The 17,076-nt window shown below is 43.3% G+C and overlaps 1 protein-coding gene across 1 annotated transcript in view; it reads left to right on the plus strand.

Annotated features, from left to right (window-relative positions):
- Window positions 1-17,076, plus strand: part of AMD1 (adenosylmethionine decarboxylase 1) — a 33,432-nt gene that overhangs the window by 3,159 nt on the left and 13,197 nt on the right. The window contains exons 2-4 of the mRNA XM_044290281.1: window positions 11,324-11,410; window positions 12,635-12,761; window positions 14,425-14,527. Of these exons, the coding sequence (XP_044146216.1) occupies window positions 11,324-11,410; window positions 12,635-12,761; window positions 14,425-14,527 (317 nt within the window). The remainder of the gene's footprint in view (window positions 1-11,323; window positions 11,411-12,634; window positions 12,762-14,424; window positions 14,528-17,076) is intronic.

The following is a 17,076-nucleotide window of genomic DNA, read 5'->3' on the forward strand; positions in this document are numbered from 1 at the left end:
CATTCTATTTCTACATCTGAGAAGCTCAGTGTAGGGGCAGGTGAAGCATTCTATTTCTACCTCAGAGAAGCTGTGTAGGGGCAGGTGAAGCATTGTTTCTACCTAAGAGAAGCTCAATGTAGTGAGAGGTGAAGCATTCTATTTCTACCTCAGAGAAGCTCAGTGTAGTGGCAGGTGAAGCATTCTATTTCTACATCGGATAAGCTCGGTGTATGGGCAGGTAAAGCATTCTGTAACTTCTACCTAAGAGAAGCTCTGTATAGTAACAGGTAAAGCATTCTATAATTTCTACCTCACAAGTCCAGTGTAGGGGCAGGTGAAGCATTCTATATAGTCTACCTCACAGAAGCTCGTTAGCTTTAGTAGTGGATGTATATACAAGTGTAGTCATTTGGAAGGGGATCTGTATAATGTGCAGCATATGATAGAGCTTTAGTTGCATGATTCATTGGTCCAGCAAGCACAGGATATGCTCGCTGTTGGTTTACCTCTTCTACCTCAGAGAAGCTCAGTGTATGGGCAGGTAAAGCATTCTATTTCTACCTCAGAGAAGCTCAGTGTATGGGCAGGTAAAGCATTCTATTTCTACCTCAGAGAAGCTCAGTGTAGGGGCAGGTGAAGCATTCTGTTTCTACCTCAGAGAAGCTCAGTGTAGGGGCAGGTGAAGCATTCTGTTTCTACCTCAGAGAAGCTCAGTGTAGGGGCAGGTGAAGCATTCTATTTCTACCTCAGAGAAGCTCAGTGTAGGGGCAGGTGAAGCATTCTGTTTCTACCTCAGAGAAGCTCAGTGTAGTGGCAGGTGAAGCATTCTATTTCTACATCGGATAAGCTCGGTGTATGGGCAGGTAAAGCATTCTGTAACTTCTACCTAAGAGAAGCTCTGTATAGTAACAGGTAAAGCATTCTATAATTTCTACCTCAGAAGTCCAGTGTAGGGGCAGGTAAAGCATTCTATATATTCTACCTCACAGAAGCTCATTGGCTTTAGTAGTGGATGTATATACAAGTGTAGTCATTTGGAAGGGGATCTGTATAATGTGCAGCATATGATAGAGCTTTAGTTGCATGATTCATTGGTCCAGCAAGCACAGGATATGCTCGCTGTTGGTTTACCTCTTCTACCTCAGAGAAGCTCAGTGTATGGGCAGGTAAAGCATTCTATTTCTACCTCAGAGAAGCTCAGTGTATGGGCAGGTAAAGCATTCTATTTCTACCTCAGAGAAGCTCAGTGTAGGGGCAGGTGAAGCATTCTGTTTCTACCTCAGAGAAGCTCAGTGTAGGGGCAGGTGAAGCATTCTATTTCTACCTCAGAGAAGCTCAGTGTAGGGGCAGGTGAAGCATTCTGTTTCTACCTCAGAGAAGCTCAGTGTAGTGGCAGGTGAAGCATTCTATTTCTACATCGGATAAGCTCGGTGTATGGGCAGGTAAAGCATTCTGTAACTTCTACCTAAGAGAAGCTCTGTATAGTAACAGGTAAAGCATTCTATAATTTCTACCTCAGAAGTCCAGTGTAGGGGCAGGTAAAGCATTCTATATATTCTACCTCACAGAAGCTCATTGGCTTTAGTAGTGGATGTATATACAAGTGTAGTCATTTGGAAGGGGATCTGTATAATGTGCAGCATATGATAGAGCTTTAGTTGCATGATTCATTGGTCCAGCAAGCACAGGATATGCTCGCTGTTGGTTTACCTCTTCTACCTTGGTACTCGTAGCAGCTATTGAGGGCAGTTTGATCTATGGAATGTGCTGTAGATTGGTGATGAGCTATGCCAGGCTTTGGCAGAGTGGAGCTGGCGCAGGCAGGGTTTCCTCCCTTTACAACACTTGCTGGGACCCCACAGTTGAATATGTACACTAGCATGTAAGGTGGTGTAGGAGTGTTAAGTTACCACAGCTCTATAGGTACCTAAACTTCAGGGGCCTGCTTTATAAGTAAAACGGTAAAAAAAAGTATTAGAAAAATTATAGCATTTACATTTTTAATTTTTTATAAAATTGTTTAAAAGGTTAGGTACACTTTAAAGGGAATGTCATAAAAAAAATTGCCTGTTTAAATTTTTGTTACACTTTTAGATTTTTTGATTTTCATAACGCTAAAAATAAACTTACTGTGGTTTTCCTGCCGACCTCTAGGCTTAAATGTCATGCCTTCTGGTTCTTTGAGAGCTGTCATATGGGCCATAGACACAATAGACAGGAGGGGATCTCACTAACTTCTAAGGGAGCATTCTGTAGGCATGTTTTGTGACCTGTGTAGAGGTCAGAAGGGATCAGATAAGCTTTGAGATTACCTATTGTTAATGGTGGATAACTGTTAGACTACTTTCACACTCGTGTTTGGTGCGGATCTGCACAGACGGATCCGTTCAGATATGACAACCGCATGCATCCGTTCAGAACTGATCCGTTTGTATCATAGAAAACGGCTCCGTCCCGATTGACTTACATTATGTAAGGATGGATCCGTTTTGGCTCAGTTTTGTCAGACTGACACCAAAACTCTGCAAGCTGCGTTTTGGTGTCCTCCTCCAAAGCGGAATGGAGGCAAACCGATGCATTGTGAGCGGATCCTCTTCCATTCGGAATGCAAACTGATCCGTGTTGGACCGTTTGTGAGAGCCCTGAACGGATCTCTCAAACTGTAACCAAAACACCAGTGTGATAGACTTATCTATATAGAAGTGATATCTGTCATTGTAATTCCGCCTATAATTTGGCCTCTGAAAATACCTGTGCAGACCACAGGCTCAACACTAGGCCTATTCACTGCGAAAACTGCACAATTTGTTTGTTTTTCTATTGGTAATTTTATAATGACATATTCCCATTGGAGAAAAAGTATAGCAATCAGTGCTGTGGAGTTGGTAAGCAAAGATTCTGACTCCGACTCGCATTTTTATAAAACTACGCCTCCTTCATAAATGGCCAATAATTTAGTGATAAATGTACTGGAGTAAAGTGGTAACATCAGGCATTTTCTGACGATCAGGCTACTTAGACCTTTAAGGGTCCATTCACACATCGCCAGCACTTAATAGAAAACGCGGACAAGAATAGGACATGTTCGTGTTTTTTTTTTTTTTTTTTTTTTTTGCTTTCAGGAACGGAATTGCAGACCTGGAAGTGCGGATCCGCAACTCTGAATCCGGGCAGCACATTGTGCGGCCCCGTAGAAATGAATGGGTCCCCAATTCCGTTCTGCATAATGCGTAAAAGAATTGCGGATGTGTGAATGGACCCTAAACCAGTGGTGGTGAACCTATGGCATGGGTGCCGGAGGCGGCACTCTGAGCCCTGTGGGCACCACACTCTGGACAAAGTCTATAGTGTACCAACATGCCTTAGATTTTCCCTGCCCTTCATCAGCGCAGGGCGCACTATGAACAGCACATGAATGTAGGCAGGCTATTATAGCTAAATGATAAAGTACATGGATGATTTACTATAGTGGTATTCGGGTTAAATTGCTGTGTTGGCACTTGGTGATAACTAAGTGGGCTTTGGGTTGCAGATTGGGCACTCAGTCTCTAAAAGGTTCACAATCACTGCCTTAAAGGGAATAACTTTGTGGTGCCATACTGGAGAGTTGATTTCAGCGGTCTGTCATTTATAAGTTAAAAGTAAGTGGTTGCCGAGAACCAACATCACAATCATTGCAGACTGGGCCTGGAAAGAGTCCCGGCCACCTGAGAAGAGTCATGGTTATTCATGAAGTCCTGCTCTCCCTGCCCACCTGCTGATGACTGACAGTCTTCTACCTAGTTTTCTCCCTTTCTCTCTAGGAGAGAACTGCCAGTCATCAGCAGATGGGTGGGAGAGCAGGAGATTATAATAACCAGGACTCTTCAGTATATTTGACTCTTCAAGGCCTGTGCTGCAATGATTGTGATTAGAGATGAGCGAATTTCCACTTATGAAATTCGTTCACACTTCGTTTGGTGGTAAAAGGTGAATTGCGTTATGAATTGTTACCATGGACCATAACGCAATTCTATGACTGAATGCCTTTAGAGGTATTTCGTTATTCATTCCATCATAATAGAAGTCTATGGGCTGCAAAATGGATCTGTCCGGTTTAAATTATGGAGGAAGAGGACTCAATTCACCTTTTACCACCAAATGAAGTGTGAATGAATTTCATAAGCAGAAATTTGCTCATCTCTAATCATAATCATTGCAGCCCAGGCCTTGAGAAGAGTCATGGTTATTCATAATCTCCTGCTCTCTTGCCCATCTATTCAAAATATGAAATTCGCTAATCTCTAATTATGATGCTGGTTCTCGGCAACCACTTTTAGCTGATGTGCGACATGCCGCTAAAATCCGTATTTCTGTCACTATTTTATGCTGCTGTCAGTGAGGTTAGCATAAAGTTGATGACAGGTTCCCTTTAAGCCATATTTATTGTAATACAATTTCTGAAATTCCAGACATTTTCTTTAAGTAAATATACAATGTACTGTGCATTTAATAAGTGGAAAACACCTTTATACCATTAATAATTTTAAGAACTCTATGAATTTGTCTTCAGAAAGTTATAAAAGCTATATTATATGCAGAATCATGTGCAAGTCTAAGGCTACTTTTCACATTAGCGTTTTTCTTTTCCGGCATAGGACGGAACTCTAGGTTCTCTATACTGGAAAAGAACTGATCAGACATATCCCCATGCATTCTGAATGGGGAGTAATCTGTTCAGTTTGCATCAGGATGTCTTCAGTTCAGTCATTTTGACTGATCAGGCAAAAGAGAAAACCGTAGCATGCTACATCTGTAATAAATAAATCAAGGAAACTGGACTTATTGTAGATTTCTTGAAACCATTTCACTTGTTCTTCCAACGAGCTTTCTCAATTCTGAGTGACTGTACAAGAATTCTCGGTTAGTGTTAGCAGGCTACGGTTTTATCTCCGGCAGAAAAAAAACTGAAGACTTGCCTGAATGCCCGATTTTTTTTTTTCCCATAGGAATGTATTAGTGCATTCAAAATATCGGAATGCCGGATACGTCCTTCCGGTCTGCGCATGCGCAGACCTTTTAAAAATGAGAAAAATAAAACCCTGATCCATTTTGCCTGATGACACCGGAAAACGGATCCGGTATTGCAATGCATTTTTCAGACTGATCAGGATCCTGATTAGGGTACTTTCACACTTGCGTTTTTCTTTTCCGGCATAGAGTTCCGTCACAGGGGCTCTATACCAGAAAATAACTGATCAGGCATATCCCCATGCATTCTGAATGGAGAGTAATCCGTTCAGTTTGCATCAGGATGTCTTCAGTTCAGTCGTTTTGACTGATCAGGCAAAAGAGAAAACCGTAGCATGCTACGGTTTTATCTCCGGCGAAAAAAACGGAAGACTTGCCTGAATGCCGGATCCGGCATTTTTTCCATAGGAATGTATTAGTACCGGATCCGGCATTCAAAATACCGGAATGCCGGATCCGTCCTTCCGGTCTGTGCATGCGCAGACCTTTAAAAATGAAAAAAAAACTGATCCGTTTTGCCTGATGACACCGGAAAAACGGATCCGGTATTGCATTGCATTTTTCTGACTGATCGGGCATTTTTCTGACTGATCAGGATCCTGATCAGTCTGAAAAATGCCTGATCAGTCTGAAAAAATGACATCCGTTTGCATACAGTTTGCCTGATCAGGCAGTCAGTTCAGGCAACGGAACTGCCTGCCGGAATCAAGCAACGCAAGTGTGAAAGTACCCTTAGTCAGAAAAATGCCTGATCAGTCAGAAAAAATGACATGCGTTTGCATACAGTTTGCCTGATCAGGCAACGGAACTGCCTGCCAGAATCAAACAACGCAAGTGTGAAAGTACCCTTAGGGTACTTTCACACTTGCGGCAGGACGGATCGGGCAGGCTGGTCTCCCTGTCGGATCCGCTGTTTCGCCCGACTTCCGCTCTGTCCCCATTGACTATAATGGGGGCGGGGCAGTGCACGGCGAAAGGCCGCCGGACTAAAAGTCCTGCATGTCTGAGTTTTTTTTAGTCTGGCGGTCTCTGACCGCAAACTGCCGTACTGCGCCGGAGCGCCGCCCCCGTCCCCATTAGACTGAGCGGCGACACTGCGAAACAGCGGAAGGATGGATCCGACAGGGAGACCAGCCTGCCGGATCCGTCCTGCCGCAAGTGTGAAAGTACCCTTACACTAGGTGGTGGGAGCCTGCTATGAATTAGTTATTCCTCTTGTAGTTGATATATTGAGTGCTCATCATAAAAGGGTTATCTGGGAATAAATAACTTTTCAGTGGTGGCTGCAGCCTTTCTCCACTCTGGAAATATTCATACTTGGGGTACTTTCACACTAGCTTGATTATTTTCCGGCATGGAGTTCCGTCCTAGGAGCTCTAAACAGAAAAAGAACTGATCAGTTTCATCCTCATGCATTCTGAATAGAGCGAAATCTAGATGCATCAGGATGTCTTCAGTTCAGTCACTGGACTGAGGAAATACCGCAGCATGTTGCATTATTAAAATTCCGGATCCGTTGCTGGAATGCCAAATCCAGCATTAATTTACATAGAAATGTATTAATGCTGGATCAGCATTAAAAATACTGCAATACCGGATCAGTCATTCCGGTCTGTGCATGCGCAGACTGGTAAAAATGAGAAAAATATAGAACGGACACGTTTCTCTGGATGACATGTGGAGAGACGGATCCGTTCTTGTAATGCATTTGTAAGACTGATCCGCATCTGGATCGGTCTACAAATGTGTTCAGTTTGCATGCAGCCACGGAACTGCTTGCCAGATCACTCTGCCGCAAGTGTGAAAGTAGCCTTACCTGCTATCTGCAGCGCTGCGCCGGTTTCCTGGCTCCTGTGTGTATCTTCCAGTCTTCCTCTCCAGCATGGACATGATCATCTACTCTGCTGCAGTCAGTCAATAGACACGTCACCACTGAATCCAGTTATTGGCTATTGCAGAGCAGATAATCATGTCCATTAAACAAGCTGTGGATCGGAAGATGGATAAATGGGAGCCAGTACTCGGGACTGGAGCAGCTAGGAGTAGGCAAATATTTTACTTTCCATAGCAGAGGCAGGCTGTGGGCTCCTGTGATGTTGCTTATTCCCAGCCAACCTCTTTAAGGCTGTCTTCTGTTCTGTCTAGCAGTTCTGAGACAACCGCAGGTGTGCCCAGTAGTGAACTTCCTCCTCTGGCCTTTAGAGGAGGAACTTACTATTTAGCATGCACAGTTTCAGATATTGTAAGGGCCTTAGAGCAGCAGTGATAAGCAGGGTGTTCTAGTGGTGATAAACAATCAGTTCTCACCTCCACACTTTTATAGTGTAAGGACAAGAGAAGTGAGAACAGATTCTTGCCACTAGAACACCCTGCTTATCACTGTTTATTATATAAGCACAGTCTAGAACACAGGCGGTGAGAACTGATTTTTCTATCACCACAAACGCCCTTAAAGGGGTTCTTCACTTTCATTTAACTGATCTATCCTCTGGATAGATCATCAGCATCTGATCGGCGGGGGTCCGACACCCGGGACCCCTGCCGATCAGCTGTTTGAGAAGGCAGCGGCGCTGCTGGAGCGCCGCGGCCTTCTCACTGTTTACCGCCAGGCCGCCTGCCCACTGACGTCACGACTTGTATCAACTAGAGTGGGCGCGGCTAAGCTCTGTTCACTTGAATGGAGCTTAGCCGCGCCCACTCTAGTTGATACAAGTCGTGACGTCAGTGGGCGGGCGGCCCGGCAGTAAACAGTAAGAAGGCCGAGGCGCTGCTGGAGCACCGCTGCCTTCTCAAACAGCTGATCGGCGGGGGTCCCGGGTGTCGGACCCCTGCCGATGAGAAGCTGATGATCTATCCAGAGGATAGATCATCAGTTAAATGAAAGTGAAGAACCCCTTTAACTTTTTGACAAAGGGCCATTGAATTTGTCACATAAAATATATTTGATTAGCATTTATAAATGTTTCTAAATTTATATGAAAATTAATATCATTAGATTATTAGTTTTTTTTTTAAAGGTGGATTCAGTACACTTTTGCTTCATTCAGCTTCTAAGAAAAAGTCAAACTATAGAAACTGTTAGACTAACCAGAAGCTTTTCATCATGGTTTTCTCTTCTGATCATCTTGAATCCTAAACTTAGTCTCTGTTGCTGTAAAACATGGGAATCCTGACTTTGGAATCCTCCCCTCATCAACCTTGTGCGGCCTCTTTCACAGTTTAAAAAAATAAATAAAATGTATTCGGTTTACGGGCCGTTTTTGCGTTCCGTATACAGAACCATTCATTTCAATGGTTCCGCAAAAAACTGGAATGTACTCCGTATGCATTCAGTTTCTGTATTTCCGTTGAAAGATAGAACATGTCCTATTGCCCGCATATCACGTTCTGTGGCTCCATTCAAGTCAGTCTGCAAAAGTAAAACGGAACACATACGGAAATGCATCCGTATGTCTTCCGGATCCATTCCGTTTTTGCAGAACCATCTATTGAAAATTTTATGCCAAGCCCCATTTTTTTTCTGTGATTACTGTATGCTGTATATGCCATACGGAAAAAAACAAAACGGAAACTCAACCAGAACAATGGATCTGTGAAAAATGGACCGCAAAATGCTGAACAAGCCATACTGTTGTGTGAAAGTGGCCTAACTCGATTGTTCTTTTTCTCTATGGCATTGATGGCCATCCCATTGAAGGGTACTCTCCACACTCAGTATCAGTAAATTTGACATTTCTTGTTGTGCTGTATACCATACTGCATGGCCTTTCATACCGGGGCATAAATATGAACTTCCCTGGTTTTCAGCTGCTCTAATAAATCCATTAAATAAAACAAACAAATGTCCCTTTAACTTTGTCGGTCTGACTCGGTTTTTAAATAACATTGCCCGATGGAACAAGAGGTCCCCTGTCAAAGTAAAAAAAACTCTGCTAAACCTTATACCTACTCAATTGTCCCATATCACACATTGGGTTAATTGAGAATGCTTCAAATAAAGTATACATTTAGCTATTGACACTTCATGGTGGTCCTCGTCTTCATTCTTAACACATTAAATAATTGTAATGTTCAATGGCTTTGTCACAAGATAATACTGTAACATGTATCGCAGTGTTGGCTGTTCCCATACTGAGTGACCAGGGTTCTCCCTCTCTGTCACCCGATCAACAATAAGCGTATTTATTACCTGGGTCCCACTTCTGACACTGTTTTACAGTGAATTCTGAGATCCGGTGTACAGAGCATGCACAGCAAAGCGATGTCGTGAGTAGTCTGCCCCCAACTGATATGCTTTCCAGTGTTCAGTACATGTCCTATGAGTTAACTGCTCAGGAATGTGGCGTGGTGGTCATCTGACGCAGGAGATTTCTATGCTACCTAGCTAACCAACTCGCTACATTAAACAAGTAGTAATGGGAAAGAACCAATAAGAATAACTAAATATACCTTCTAACACACCAGTATATTGCAGTGTGAACAATGTCTTAAGTACATAAAGAGCCATTTTGCAATAAACGTCCACTTAGTTATAAAATGTGACTTCACTTCCTTATAGTTCTTTTACCATACAGCAGTATTTCAGTGGTGGTAACTTACTGCTCCCAGACTTTGGTTCGGTACTTTAGTACTGATGATCCTTTGGATAGATTATCAGCGTTTGGGGGTCACACTCGGGACCCCTGCCGATCTGCTGTTGGAGTAGGCAGCAGTGTTCGCAGTGGCACTGGTGCCGTCTCTTTCCAGCAGGCCCAGTGGTGTCATGACTATCATCACTGAAATGTGTGGCTCAGCTGCGTTAGCTTTAATGGGGCTGAGCCATGCCCAGGCAAGTGAGGTCATGACGTCACTGGCCTGCAAGATGGCGGCTGCCTTCTCAAACAGCTGATTGGTGGGGGTCCCGGGTGTTGGACCCCCGCCGATCAGATGCTGATCTATCCAGAGGATAGATCATCAGTTAAAAAAAAAAATGCAGAACTCCTTTAAAAGGTTTTACAGACCGCCTGGGTTACGAGTAAGGGTCCATTCACACGCAATTGCGGACAAGAACAGGCATATTCTATTAGTGCCGGCAATGTGCGGTCTGCAAGATGCGGATCCGCAAAACACGTTGCGGACTTGTGAATGTACCCTAAGGAGGATGAGTTCTGACATTCATAAACAGCCTGTATGGCAAGTTTGTGCTATTTTCTGTGGTGGGCGGTGCAGTTGTACTTATTGTGCTAGGATACAATAACTCTACACATACCACGTTATTGCCAGAGGCATTCAGAGGCCCCCATACCCTTTCATTGTCTCCCTAAAATCTGGCATTGTATAGTTTTGTGTGGGAAGGCTGGGGATCAGAATCGCTGTACTGTTATGGCCCCCATACTGTACTTCTGCCTTTCTGTGAATATCTGCACTCTTAAGCCTCATTCACACGTCAGTGTTTTCTCATCAGTGATTCTGAGCCAAAACCAGGATTGGAGCCTCCCCAGACATAAGGTATAAGGGAAAGATCTGCACCTGTTCTGTGTTTAGAGCCGTACCTGGTTTTGGCTCAAAATCACTGATAAAAATCACTGACAGAACACTGACGTGTGAATGAGGCTTTAAAGGAGTTGTCAACTAGAAATGGCAATATTGCGTTCACATCATAGGAAATTCTGACCCATCAAACTATATTATCAGTGATGGTTCTGACCCAGTGTTGATCCTGTGATCTCTTCTCCAGCTTGCCCCACCCCTGTAGATGCAATGTGCTGAATTGGTTACGTTATTGCCTATGCTGGCGCACTACATAGAATGTGTCGGCAGATAAGAACCATTTGGCCCATCTAGTCTGCCCAATATATCTGAATCCTATGAATAGCCCCTGGCCCTATCTTATATGAAGGATGGCCTTATGCCTATCCCATGCATGCTTAAACTCCTCCACTGTATTTGCAGCTACCACTTCTGCAGGAAGGCTATTCCATGCATCCACTACTCTCTCAGTAAAGTAATACTTCCTGATATTACTTTTAAACTTTTTCCCCTCTAATTTAATACTATGTCCTCTTGTAGCAGTTTTTCTTTTAAATATTCTCTCCTCTTTTACCGTGTTGATTCATGGCCTGAACTTTATTATTCAGAAGCCTACATCTTGCCAAAATTCTAAACACCAGACACTTTCAAATCACGTTACCAGAGCCAATACTGATAATATATTCTTATGGGTGAGAGATTTTTCTATGCCAACCTAATGTCCTATCTTGTCTGACGGGACAGCCCCTGTGTAGCTGTGCTCTTCTATCTTCTGTAGCAGATGTTTAAAGCATTTATATCATTTTCACTCTTGTGTTTTCAGGTTTGAGTGGGACAAACTTTTGGAGAATGTCCATTGTTTGATCATCAGTGTGACAAAAACTGACAAGCAGGAAGCTTATGTACTCAGGTAATGTGTATATATACTGCATCTGTCTGAAGTCTATTAAACCTTTTCTTGTTCTTGGCACCCAGCCTTTCATCATAAGCATACATGATACAGTAGTCTTTATTAATGGACCCTGACAGGGAGCTGGTAATACATGGTCCTGCTTCCTGAACTTCTCTGGGGTCAGCGGATGTTGTCATGGAAAGCACACAGGTAGTAGCCCTGTAGTGTCCTTCAATGGAAATGCTTTATGTGGCACCTTTTTAATGAAAGGTTATCATGAAATGAAGCGCAGTCTGCAGGCAGCATGATATAGTTTTACTGATCTCCCAGTGTCTCTGCTCTTTTTGTATTCATTTGTACACAGGGCCATCTGATCAGTAACTGAGTTTACATAGATGGCAGTCAGTCACTAAGAATACGGCTCCCGTGTACAACTGAGCTCAAACAGCAGATATAAACGTATATATTTCAATCTCTGCCCCCTCCCTTCACTCTACAACATGCTGCTTGCAAATTGGACTGCATTTTGTGATGGCTACTTCTCTTTTTAAAAATCAGCCTTAGACTGCCCCTATGCACATCGTTTAGTGACTGACAGCTATTTATGTATACATACAGAGAATGCTATTAGTCACTGACAAGATGGATCTGATTTGCTTTATGGCTCTATGAGCCTTCAGAAGACTTGTAACAACAATCTAGCATGAACACTGAACCTTCTTGTTGTAGCTATCTAGATACAAGTGGTGAAAGAGGGCCATGAAATTTGCCATCTATGGTCCTCAAGCCATTTTGTCCACTGTTTGGATGCAGTTTTAGGCTACTTTCACACCAGCGGCACGGACCTCCGGCAGGCTGTTCCGTCGGGTAAGCAGCTTGTCGGATCCGTCCTGCTGCTAGGGACAGTGTGCCTCCGGACTGCTGCTCTGTCCCCATTGACTATAATGGGGGCAGAGTTCTGGCGAGAGACTGCCGGAATAAATGTCGGACATGTCGTAGTTTTTATTCCAGCGGCAGGATGGATCCGACAGGCTGTTTACCCGACGAAACAGCCTGCCGGAGGTCCATGCCACTAGTGTGAAAGTAGCCTTATCCGCTGGATTGTTGGAACCTGATAAGATTCCTTTGCATACATCCTCTGGTTATATAGAAAAATTATAATCTACGAATGCAGATCAATTGTAATGATAGAAAATTAAGGTATGCGTCCTAAATGTATTAATCTCTTTTTTATTTACACAGTGAGAGTAGCATGTTTGTCTCCAAGAGACGTTTCATTTTGAAGACATGTGGTACCACCCTCTTACTGCAAGCACTGGTTCCCCTGTTGGAGCTCGCTAGGGAATACTGTGGGTTTGATGACATTCAGGTAAGTTAGCTTTTTCACTGCAGAGTCTCTACTGTTTAAGGCTTCCTGCACACAAATGTTTTTTTTTGCATTCATATACGTAACCATTCTTTTAAATGGATCCACAAAAAAAACAGAAGGTACTCCGTATGCCTTCTGTTTTAGTTCAAACATAGAACATGTCCTATTGCCCGCAAATAACGATCCGCGGCTCTATTCAAGTGAATGGGTCCGCAAAAAGGAAAAGCATCCGTATGTCTTCCGTTCTGTTTTTGCAGAACAATCTATTGAAAATGTTATGCCCAGCCCAATTTCTTTTATGTAGTTACTGTTTAAACATTGTGCATTTCAGTTTGTGATTGCATAAATCGGATACCAAAAAATACTAGTGTTTTTCTTTTCCGGTGTGGAATTCCGTCACAGGAGCTCAATACTGGGGAAAAACTGATCTGTTTTATCCTAACGCATTCTGAATGGAGAGCATTCCGTTCAGTATGCATCAGGATGTCTTCAGTTTAGTCCCTCCTAAATTTTTTGGCCGTAGAAAATACAGCAGCATGCTGCAGTTTTCTCTCAGGCCAAAAATCCTGAAAACTTGCCGGAATGCTGGATCCGGCATTAATTTCCATTGAAATGTATCTGGCATTAAGTGTTTTGGCATAACTGATCCGGTTAAAGACCTTTTAAAAGATGCATAAAAATACCGGATCAGTTTTTCCAGATGACACCGGAGAGACGGATCTGGTATTTCAATGAATCGGTCAGGCGTATCCGGATCCGTCTAACAAATGCCATTCATTTGTGTCAGGATTGCTGGGTCCGGCAGGCAGTTCCGGCGACGGAACTGCCTGCCGGAATCCTCTGCCGCAAGTGTGAAAGTACTGTCTCATACCTATAGAGATTGTAGGCCAAGATTGGGAGATGTCATTGTGGTCTATTAGCATACATGGTGCCAAAACAGAACAGGGGGCAATGGAGCAGTGCATCAGTAAAAAAAGACTGCAATGACTTCTCCTAATCTTGGCCTGCCTCGTGAGGTATTGATTTTAGAAAGTACAAACTAATGAAAGGTTCTCTTTAAAAATGCAGCAGTACATTTCTAGTAGATTCCGTGTTGCCACTCAGATTTTCACTGCCAGGCTTTATTTACCTGACTGCATCAGTGGCATCAAGTCATGTGACTTGTGCAGCCAATCACTGGTCCCAATGGTGAACTGAAGCAAAGGTATGATTACCTTTTTGGGGCTGTCAGCATTGTTTGTTGGCTTAACCTTTTACTGCTTCCTTTTAATAAATGTAAACAAAGCATGTACATATACAGTGTTTGGTAATCAATCATAAGACATCAAATAAACAGTTGCAGTGTGGCAAACCTAGCCACTTACAGAATGTCTTTGTATATATCTTGCTCTTACTGTAATGTTGTTGCCTGTATGGTCTGTGTAGCAGAATGGATACTTTGGCTACATTTATGGCTCAGTTTGTTTACTGTTTATCATGTTAAATGCATTGCTTTTCCGTGCCTTTTCCTGTGATAATCAGTAAGGAAAAAAATGTGTAGACACATTTTTTTTAAACAATAAATAAAAATTGCTCCCAGAGGTGTACATGGCTCATAAGGACACTTGTGTGTGTTAATGTGTCAAATGTCTTTTCTTATGTGAAACTTTTTTCTGTTTTCCAGAACTTCTTTTATTCACGAAAAAATTTTATGAAACCAGACCATCAGGAATTCCCACACAGAAATTTCCAGGAAGAAGTTGAATTCCTCAACGAAATTTTTCCAAGTAAGTGGATTATTCAGCTAAAATGCATCTTTCAATCTCAATATATGCTGATTGCTGGCAATTTTAGAAACACAGCACCATTCTTCACCTCTTACATTTTATGCACTAGTCCCAGTCTGTATTTTAGTCTAGGTAACTATGGCCACCTTCTGTGTGCATTCTGTTATGTCTCACTCCAATTGATACTTTTTGCAGAATACATCTTTGTATGTTTAGCATACAGATGAAAAAGGTGGTCGTGTGTGTGTGAAGCCTTAGCCAGTGTTTTTAATAGTGCCTAAACTTGTGATATGAGGTATGACTGAAAGTCTAACTATAGATGCCAAATTTGGTGACATTACTAAGTATGCTGAACAAAAATATAAACATTTTTTGGTTTTGCTCCCATTTTGCATGAGCTGAACTCAAAGATCGGAAACATTTTCTACGTACACAAAAGACCCATTACACTCAAATATTCACAAATCGGTCTAAATCTGTGTAAGTGAGCACTTCTCCTTTGCCGAGATGATCCATCCCACCTCACAGGTGTGGCATATCAAGGTGCTGATTAGACAGCATGAATATTGCACAGGTGTGCCTTAGACTGCCCACAATAAAAGACCACTCTGAAATGTGCACAGTTTTGCCTTACGGGGGGTGGGGTCAGAAAACCAGTAAGTATCTGGTGTGGCCACCATTTGCCTCACGCAGTGCAGCACATCTCCGTCGCATAGAGTTGATCAGGTTGTTGATTGTGGCCTGTGGAATGTTGGTCCACTCCTCTTCAATAACTGCAAAGTTTCAGAATATTGGCAGGAATTGGAACACTGTCTTATACACCGATCCAGAGCATCCCAAACATGCTCAATGGGTGACATGTCCGGTGAGTATGCTGGCCATGCACAAACAGGGATGTTTTCAGCTTCCAGGAATTGTGTACAGATCCTTGCAATATGGGGCCGTGTATTATCATGCTGCAACATGAGGTGATGGTCCTGGATGAATGGTACAACAATGGGCCTCAGGATCTCGTCACGGTATCTCTGTGCATTCAAAATGCCATCAATAAAAAATGCACCTGTGTTCATTGTCCATAACATATGCCTGCCCATACCATAACCCCACCGCCACCATGGGCCACTCGATCCACAACGTTGAAGTCAGCAAACCGCTCACACACACACAACGCCACACTATGGTTGAACGATATACAGAGATATTAAAAACCTGTGATATGGCGATATCACAGTTTCCTAATAACCACAGTATTTAATGATGTTATAAGATCAGTCGCATGTGTGCTGACTGCTTCTATGTCTGCCACATGCTTACGTTCCCTGGTCACTGGCCTCTGCCTTCTGCATTACTAGCGCACAAAGGGCTGGACATGGCTGCAAGTGCACAGGAGGGAGGGGGCGAGCAGGCTTCCCCCCCCCCCCCCCCCCCCCCCCCACACTTTATATAAACCTGTCATAAACTGCCACACAAGTCTGGTGCTTCGCTGCCACCGCCTCTCGTCTTGCTCTGCTTCTCCGCCTCTTGTCAGTGCAGTAGTTTGAGTGACATATAACTAGAACTTGGTGGGATTTAACAAATAGACTTTTCTCTGACCCATGGGGCAGCTAACATATAAAGCAGTAAGCGATCTTGATGCTGTCTGCTGCAACATTACCAAGACTTTGTACGAACATTAATATGTGTCACCAACATGTCTTCACTCCAGTGTCACAGGGTGTCCACCTGTGATATGCATATAGAGACGTCACTGTACATACATGACGTGTATCTGTATATATTGTGTGTACTGGGCTTCGGCAGACTGATTTACATTGAGGGTGGGTTCTGTGTTTTCAGCTGCGTCGCCCTCTGTGACACAGCCCACTATTGACTGCTAACATAACGCCTGGCTATAATGACTGCAGTCACTGTCCATGGGGTGATTTATAGGGGTAGGAGGCACCCCTACACTACCACACACCCCCATACAGTATGTCTTTGTGGCCCACTGCCCTGTGCAATATAACTTCTTGTGGCTGCCCCGATACAGTAGAACATCTTTGTGGCCCCAAGTGTTTTTTCTTCTAAATGTGTATTTATCGCGATGTCTTAATTTCATTATCGTGGGAATATTTTTTTATATCACCCAACTCTACGCCACACATGCTGTCTGCCATTTGCCCTTAACAGTGAAAACCGTGACTCATCCATGAACAGAACGCCTCTCCAACGTGCCAGAAGTCATCGAATGTGAGCATTTGCCCACTCAAGTCGGTTACAACGACTAACTGCAGTCAGGTCCAGACCCTGATGACGACTAGCATGAAGATGAGCTTCCCTGAGACGGTTTCTGACAGTTTGTGCAGAAATTCTTTGGTTATGCAAACCGATTGTTGCTGCAGCGTCCGGGTTGTCTGGTCTCAGACAATCATGGAGGTGAACATGCTGGATGTGGAGCTCCTGGGCTGGTCTGCAGTTGTGAGGCCGGTTGGATGTACTGCCAAATTCTCTGAAACGCCTTGTAGACATTCCTGCAGTCAGCATGCCAATTGCACACTCCCTCAAATGTT

The sequence above is a fragment of the Bufo gargarizans genome, chromosome 4 (genome assembly GCF_014858855.1).
Source record: "Bufo gargarizans isolate SCDJY-AF-19 chromosome 4, ASM1485885v1, whole genome shotgun sequence".
NCBI classification, from domain to species: Eukaryota; Metazoa; Chordata; class Amphibia; order Anura; family Bufonidae; genus Bufo; species Bufo gargarizans.